General features: G+C 41.4%; 1 protein-coding gene across 1 annotated transcript; it reads left to right on the top strand.

The window, feature by feature from the left end:
• The first annotated feature begins 490 nt into the window (after positions 1-490).
• On the top strand, positions 491-7,941 carry tmem109 (transmembrane protein 109). Its single transcript, XM_053418254.1, has 3 exons — positions 491-859; positions 4,320-4,422; positions 6,067-7,941. The coding sequence occupies exons 1-3, from the start codon at positions 650-652 to the stop codon at positions 6,435-6,437; spliced, it is 684 nt and encodes a 227-aa protein (XP_053274229.1). The 5' UTR covers positions 491-649; the 3' UTR covers positions 6,438-7,941.
• The last annotated feature ends 410 nt before the right edge of the window (positions 7,942-8,351 follow it).

Below are 8,351 nucleotides of genomic sequence, written 5' to 3' on the forward strand. Positions count from 1 at the left end.
GTAAATATGTGTCTGTGTCTGTGCTCACTTTTGTCACCTCTAGACCCTTCCCAGCATAAACACTGACCTTGTCAGGACCAGTAGACCTCATGGGACCAAAGCTTGCTCCTAAAGGTCCTAGTTAAGGTTAGGGTGATGCATGGATTTTTAATGTTTAAAGGGATAGTTCACCAGAAAAAGATAAGATAATTCTGATGTCGACACGAGCTGACATGGGACAACAGGAGCAGTATGGAGACAAGTTGTGTTTTTATTAACGTTGTTTTTTTTTTTACCTTTGAAGATCGCCATTTACTTCAATTGTATCGATTTGGCTGCCACACTGTTTACCCCTGAAACACCTAAAGCGTTTTGTGGACTCAAACAATTCACCCACCCCTCCATCGGGAGAGAGGAGAGTGAATTTCATTTTTCGGTGAACTGTACCTTTAAGGTTGTGACTAAAGATTGTCATATAAACGTGTAGCACACTCAGCCCAGCAGGTGGCAGACGTTTCTTTTCATTGACCACTAAGTTTTTCCACATCCTGTTGGAAAAAGTTAGTCGTTACACGCATAGGTTACACGGCGGCTGTTTACTGATTCATAAAATAACTTTAGCAGATCATTGATCACAGACGTGTCTCACTGAGGAGTGTTTGTTGTCATCATGTCCTCTCAGTCGAACCCCACATGTTTCAGCGGACTGTGTGTGTGTGTGCTCGCCCTCCTGTTCGTGGCCGTTTCGGGGGAGAAAGTATCAGAGAGTCGCACCGGGATGATCCAGGAGCTCCGGGCAGCCCTGGCTGACCTGGCCGGCGAGGGAAGGACCTACCTGGGCAGACTGGCCGGGGAGCAGACGGTGCTGTCGGTACAGAAGGTCAGAGATGGAAACCATGTTGTTAAACGTCAGTATAGCTGAGTGCAACAGTGTGTGTGGCTCCATGAAGGCTGCTGCTTACAAGAACAACTCAAGGGTCATGATAGAAGTACCAGCTTTCTTATTGCAACACCTTTTAACGTTCATGAATGTAAATTAACCTGTCAGCGACCACTTTTCATAGGTTTCTATCATTTATTAGTGTGTCATCAGTGTGTTGTCTGATGTGTCAGTGGAAAAAGCAAAGGGAGCAACCAAACCTTTATTTCCTGTTTCGAGTCTTCTCAGCTTTCTTAATACCGAAGTTAATACATCAAAACACACCGAAATCAACATGTGAATTAATGCAGAACACTTAGTAGTGATTTATTAATGCTTGTAATTGAATGTGACTACACTGAATAAAGCGTTCTAGTCATCAGTTCTGCAGTTACTTTGATATGAATAGCTATAAGTCATATAGTGATCTGCCTAAGTGTTAAACCCTGAGCATTCTTCATGGAGGATTGGCCCCAACCTGGCAACTGAGATGCTGTTGTTGAGCTATGAAGCATTAGTATGAGATGTGTTTAAAATGTATAAAGCCTCTTAATTTAAGTTGAGCAGAACATATTGATGTTAATAGAGGTAAAGCAGCTTCAGTCAACTGTCTTCACAAATAACTGAAAATAAAGATGGAAGACATGACAGCTCCCCTAAAGTGAAGCCAAAACACCCCCTATAGGTCATTAACCAACCTCCTTCATGTTAGTAGATGGGACATGGCCCAACTAAAAATAAACGTCACATAATATTTTCACAAAGATGGTTTGATTTATCACATTGAGGCATGTTCAACTATACATTGCTCACAAGTTCGGTTTCAAAGGGATAGTTCACCAACAAATGAACTATCCCTTTATCTTTGTGTTGGAGTGCACAAAACACCCTAGGAGTTTCAGGGGTAAACAGTGTTGCAGCTAAATCCAAGACAACTGACGTATTGGTTATAGTGGAGGAAATAACAGCAATATTTTGGGGAAATCGTTCAAATGGTGATACAAGCGTGAAATTTGGTACAAATCATCTTTGAAGGTCACTCTTCGATTTAGGAATTGGGGCCACTCAAAAATCTAAAATGGCCGCCATTTATTTCAAGATGGCCACCATGGTTAGACTGATTTTGCATTTCAGCATAATCTTTGCCTATACTTTGTAGATGTCAATAATATCGGACTCCCATAGTATGTTTTTGAACATTTTCAAACAGGAGTTACCAGTTATAACCATCTGAAACATTTCTAAAACATGTTATAGGTCACAGGGAAAACTACGTGAAATTTAGGGTTAATTAGAGGGATAGAGATATTTGGGGGATATACAGTATAGGAGAACAGTAAAAATAGTAGCTAGATTTGTGTGATTGGCTGTCTGGTACTATATAAGGAGAAGCACTACCCTCTGTTCTCATTCCATATACAAACCAACCTTTAAGCTATGTGTAGAGGACAGTAAAAATAGGAGCTAGATGTGTCGCTGTAGTTGCTTTTTTGCACTGTAGCATGTGACATTTCAAACCCAAACCTCAATAGTCTCTAGATTTGTTCGCGAGTCGCTTTTTCAGACATCGAAAAAGACTAGAATGAACAAACAATTTGATTGGCTGTCTGGTACTATATAAGGAGGAGCACTTCCCTCTGTTCTCATTCCATATACAAACCAACCTTTAAGCTATGTGTAGAGGACATAGCAATAGGTCTGGAGAAGCTGTGGATTGCTTTTCGTCAGGGAGCCCATTCACGATGGATTCCAATCCATGACATCGTTTCAACAATTGGGCCAGAAAGATCCAGTGACCTACCATTTTTCCATGCATTTAGTGGGTGTGACGTTGTGTCTGCATTCCGTGGCAAGGCTAAGAAATCTGTATGGCAAACATGGAATGTGTGTGATGAAGTGTCAGGGACATTTACCAAGCTCAGTCACTGGCCCACCACCGTTGATGATGATGACCTCCAAATGCTGCAGAGATTTGTGGTCATAATGTATGACCGATCAAGTGCAGCCACATCTGTGAATGATGCACGACTGCATCTGTTCGCCCGCAAGCAAAGGCCATATGATGCCATACCACCAACAAGTTCAGCCCTCAAGGAACACATTAAACGTGCAGCCTACCAAGCAGAAGCTGTCTGGGGCCAAGCAACTGTCACTCAACCAGTTTTACCAAGTCCTGCAGAATGGGGATGTAAGCTGCAAGGATAAAGGTGGTTGGTGAACTGGACAACACTTCCACCAATTGCTGCAAGTTGCCAGGAATTGGCAAAATGCTCATGCAAAAACAGCTGTACTAATGGTAGGTGCAAATGATTTCATCTGACTCTGTCTTGTACAGCCTTGTGCAGCTGTGAATGTCACTGAGAGGTTTGAGGCCCAATGAAGTTCTTTTGACTTGACACTGAAACAATTGCATTTTCAGACTTATTCTAGCCAAGTAATCGCTTGTAAAAATCAATAAAAAAAAAGACATAATGACAATTTGGCGGCCATCTTGAAAAATGACTGCCATATTGGATTTTTGGATGGCCCCCATTCTATAGTTAAATAGATGACCCAGAAGAATCGTTATGCCAAATTTCATGCTTGTATCACAAAATGAACGATTGTTCCCCTTATTTCCTCTACTATTATACATTTTTCAAATGTAATAAAACAACAGAAAAAGTACAACATGCCTCCATACTGCTCATGTGGTGTCATCCAAGTGTCCGCAAGCCCCAACATTAATATTGGACTCGAAGCGACGTCATTTACACCAAGTTTTAAGCCTAAAAGGTAGCAACCGGAAATTGCTAAGCTAGTGGATGTAACGATGCTTACTTTCAACCTTCGTGTGCCCTTGGGCGAGAGCTTGTGTGCAGTTTGTGTGCATTTCCGGTGTGTGCATGCGAACGCAGCTCCAAGGAGGATATTAGAGGACATGTAGGCTAGAGACGTGTTTATTTTCTGTTGTTTTATTACATCTGAAAAATGTATTACCAGTACTTCAGTTGTATTGGATTTCCCTGCCACACTGTTACCCCTGAAACTCCCAGGGTGTTTTGTGCACTCCAACACTTCACCCGACCCTCCATCAGCATCGTGAGGAGTAGATTATTACTCAAGTAAAATTCTTTGTTGAACTATCCCTTTAATTTGTTATTTGATGCCATTAAAGGGGCTGGGACATCACAATTGACAGCTTAGATTGACTGCTGATTGGTCAGACGATTTAATGGGTGGTGCCTCGTTACCGTGGCTTCATTACAGGATCACCAAATGACATCACCAGTGCGAGATGTCAACGCCCGTATCCATGATATATTGGATTCATTTTTACACAGTGAGGAATTGGAAGGTTTCCATGTTTATCAACAATCATTGATCAACTTTATGTACAGTCATTAATCTTAACCCCCTCCCCCCTCTCCTCCTTCTCAAGGCTTTCTCTCAGGTTCTGAGTGTCGTTGCAGGGAGTTTTGCCAGTGGTCTTAACGTGCTCCTACAGTATGTCTCACATTTCCTGCAGGCATCTGGAATTCAAGGTGAGCATCTTTGACATCACATTCACAGTTTTTTTTTTGTTTTGTTACAATGACACGCACCAATGGGCATATTATGAACAAGCAAAAACATTGTTTGGCAAAATTGCTGAAATTCCTTAGATTTCTCTGGGGAGGTTTCAGCCGGCAGGCTGTGGGGGGCACCCCCTCCTCTGAATGTCTCATGAAAGTAAGCGTTATCACTCTTTACAATAAATAACACTCAGCATTAAAATAGCCTACAGTGTGTGTATGTGTCCCTGCATGTGTTGAATAATCTATTTTCCAACCTGTCCAGTTTAGATAATATGCAGACAAAGAGACAGGCAGGTGTCCAAACATTTGAGCGCAGCAGGTATGACAGAGCAGGTCGTCGATGCGGAGGTTAAAACAGCAGTTAATATTCAGACACAGTAACAAATCTTCAGAACACAACGAAGGCAGAGAGGTGAGCACAAGAGTCTCTACCACAACCGTTGAACAGCAATCTGACAGAGTCTCAGTGGAAGAGCTGGTATTTATATGCTGCTGAGGTCATGGAGATGATCAGGTGATGAAGCTCAGGGCTGTTGATTGATGGTCAGGAGAACAAGAATCCAGCAGCCACGCCCAGCCGACAGCTGCACAAACAGGATCAGGAACGAAGCGAGGGCAAGTAAACACGCAGCAGGAAACAAACAAAGTGATGTTTTGGAATATCACATGGACTTGTTCTTGTCTTGGCTATTTTTCATAAACCAAACAGTCAATGTTAAAAATAATTAGCTGATTGACCAGTAATAAAAATGATTGTTAGTTGTAGCTTGTTTCGTTTTATGATCATTGCCAAAAAAGACTTAATGAGCATGTTGAGACAAGCCATGTCAAATGACACCTGGTCTCCAGTTGTCATACCAAAGGTGTTTCCAGTCAATGCTGACTAAAACCTCTATGCCGTCTGAGATAATGTTGTAAGATAAAGAAAGTGTAACACTGTAAATCCTGTATTCATTGTCGCTCAGTATTATTTAATCATGTCATTCTATAATGAAGTTAAAGTGGTTATTAATAATCAGAATTTGTTCTCTATGAAGATATACTGTATGTTTGTTCATTATCACAAACTAGTCTGTTAGCTACCAGTTAGTATATCTTTATAGACCGATTCAAATGTTTTGTTTTTATTCATTTTTACACTCATTTAGAGGACACCAGCTCCTAAGAGGAGACATTTGATAGATTGCATCAACAAGCAGTGACTGAAACATCTAACTGATCTTTTAACTGTGTCCAAATAAAGATATTTAACTGACTAGTCTACTAAACCGGGATAAATGCAGTGTCTGATAATCAAGCCAAGATGCATAGTAGATTAAAGTTAATCCTTAAAATGTAATGTTCATCACAGATTCCAGGACGATTTGTCCTCAACACTAATTCAGATGTTAAATAGGAAAATGATACTAATCCGAGATTCTTTTAGTTTCTAGTTTTTAATAAGAATATTGGTTTAGTTTAACACTAGCTAACAGTTTGACCTAATGTGAATCCTCTCGTTTTGAATAAGTTAAATTACTTCATCATCTTGAATGAACACATAGAGACAGTGAATTAAACTCAGATATTATTGATGTTTAACTGAAGTGATCGTATTCCTCCTCTCCACAGTCGCCTTCCCTGTCAACAAAGTGACTCCAGAGGGGCTGATCTTTTTTGCTCAGTGGTTTCTCGTGGCTCTCCTTAGCTACTGGCTGGTCTCCCTTGCCTTCTGTTTAGTTGCCTCCACTCTGAGGCGGGCCCTTTGGCTACTGAAACTGGGTGTGGCCTTGGCCTGTTTTGGACTCATCCTGAGAGACCACAGCGTGGGCACAGAGACCATGGCCATCCGATTGGCTGTCCTTGTGTGCGTCTGCGTCCTATTGGGCGTCGGGACCTCGAAGGGCCCTGATGCATCTGATAAAACTGCTCACCTGGAGGAGCAGGTGAAGATCCTGGAGACGCGACTGCGAGAGATGGAGAGGTGGACAAAGTTGGACTGAGCTACGCATGATGAAGCACTGTGGAACTTCAAGAGACAAACCTTTTTACACTTCACATGTTTTCTTTGTGTTCAAAAAGAAATGCATTTCTCATGAGTTGTTACTGACACAATATACTTACTCAATCATTCCAGGCAGCAGATTACTGTAAAATGCTTACCAAGAACCTGATGTCCCTCTTCTTATTTCACTCTCAGAAGGAAAGAAAATGAGCATATCTTTGGGAAATATTAAAAAAATGTTACCTCAACTCTTGAGAACATTAATAATACTACCAGTCAGATGTTTTATTATAATTATACATTTTGTAGTCTCAGTTTTATACACAGAGGTTATAGAGGGCTGCTCTGATTCAACATGGTGCCTACTCCCATTTAAGTCTTTCAATCCATTTATACAGAGAAGCTGCCATACTGCCTTTACACTCTCCCACCACACACACACACTCACTGTAGCGTTGTGGTCACATCCCGCCAATCTGGCTCTGTCTTATACATGGACATGGATGGGTCTGTGGCTGACTCCACTACTGACATAAAGATGTAACAATGCCCCCTCCCCAATCCATGATCATACCAAATAACATAATACTAATAACAAGCTAGATGTGTTGTGATCGGTCCTTTAGCCCAGTCCATTTTATGGCAGATTGCAATACGCTCTCATGTACACCCAGAATGACAGGCTTAAATAGAGGGCTGGTAAAGAGTCTGACTGGACCAGTAAAAACCTCATGGATTTTTGCTGGTTTACCCGGCCACTGACGTTACAGAGTTTCTTCAAATGCCCCTAGTGGTCCAGGTATGTCCAGTGTGTTAGTGAGAGAGAAAAAGATGGAACCTAAAAACCAGAACACTCAGTGAGGTCAGGTTATTCCACTGCCACTGTCATGCTGCAGTTCACGAGGCTTCATGCTGTCAACTCATGCTAGTTATCAACAGAAACATTGTTGGTATTCATGTATCACATGCAGGTTCAGAGATCTATTATGGTCCGTAATATTAGATGTCTGTGTTGCTACATGTTTACTAGCCCCAGGATACAGCAACCTTCTCGGCCTTCCCAATCCTTCACAACTAATCGTACATCAGAACTATGTGTTGAAGCATGTGAATGGCCTATGCTTAAACAAGACACTCAGTTCCAGGCCTGAAAGGCTTTGAACTGTGCGTGTGTGGGTGAGATGCTCTTCCCTGAGACAGACAATCGGGCTGCACAAATTCAACTGGCTGTGCTGTGTCAGTTGCCTCAAACACGTTACCACACGGTCTATTCATGCTACTCGTACCATTTCTTGTCTTGACTTGGCTGCTACAAAACAGACTTAATGCTGTGGATTTTGATGTCTCCATATTAGATACACAGACATGGGTTATTTTTTACTGTAGGAGATGCTACTCGTCTCTGATCATTTTATCTATATCTCCTGTACTGTATCTGTTGAGCTGTTTGTTACTCTCTGGGGCAGAATAAATATACTCTAAATATATTCTAATCAAGAAAACTAACTGTATGCATTCCCCTTCCTATCAAGACATCCCATTATCATAATTTGCTTGTGCTGCTATAGCAAATGAAACTGTCACTCTGCCTCTGTGTACTTGGTGCAGTACAATGTGTTGTTTTACCCTCTTCTATGTCTAGATCAGTGAAGTGCAACCTTTGGTTAAAGTAGGCCAGCTGTGCACGTTTTCCCATCAAGCAGTGGTGAGGAACTGGCTGCTGGGAGATATACATAGAAAATTTGATCTAGTACATAATCCATACACAATTATTTACATACAAATACAAATAATGACAGCAAATGTTTTTTCTAGAGTTTCTACTCAGTTTTACACAAGCACTTCAGTTGAAGGAGGCTGATGTCTAAGTACAGTATCGTAACAGTATCATATAAATTCATTTGAGAGGAAC

Source organism: Pleuronectes platessa, chromosome 3 (genome assembly GCF_947347685.1).
Source record: "Pleuronectes platessa chromosome 3, fPlePla1.1, whole genome shotgun sequence".
NCBI lineage: Eukaryota > Metazoa > Chordata > Actinopteri > Pleuronectiformes > Pleuronectidae > Pleuronectes > Pleuronectes platessa.

Excerpts from the sequence above, each read along its gene's own strand:
- tmem109 (XM_053418254.1), top strand. The coding sequence starts at position 650 with ATGTCCTCTCAGTCGAACCCCACATGTTTCAGCGGACTGTGTGTGTGT. Across the intron at positions 860-4,319 it reads CGGTGCTGTCGGTACAGAAG|GCTTTCTCTCAGGTTCTGAG; the intron begins GTCAGAGATGGA and ends CTCCTTCTCAAG. Across the intron at positions 4,423-6,066 it reads GCAGGCATCTGGAATTCAAG|TCGCCTTCCCTGTCAACAAA; the intron begins GTGAGCATCTTT and ends TCCTCTCCACAG.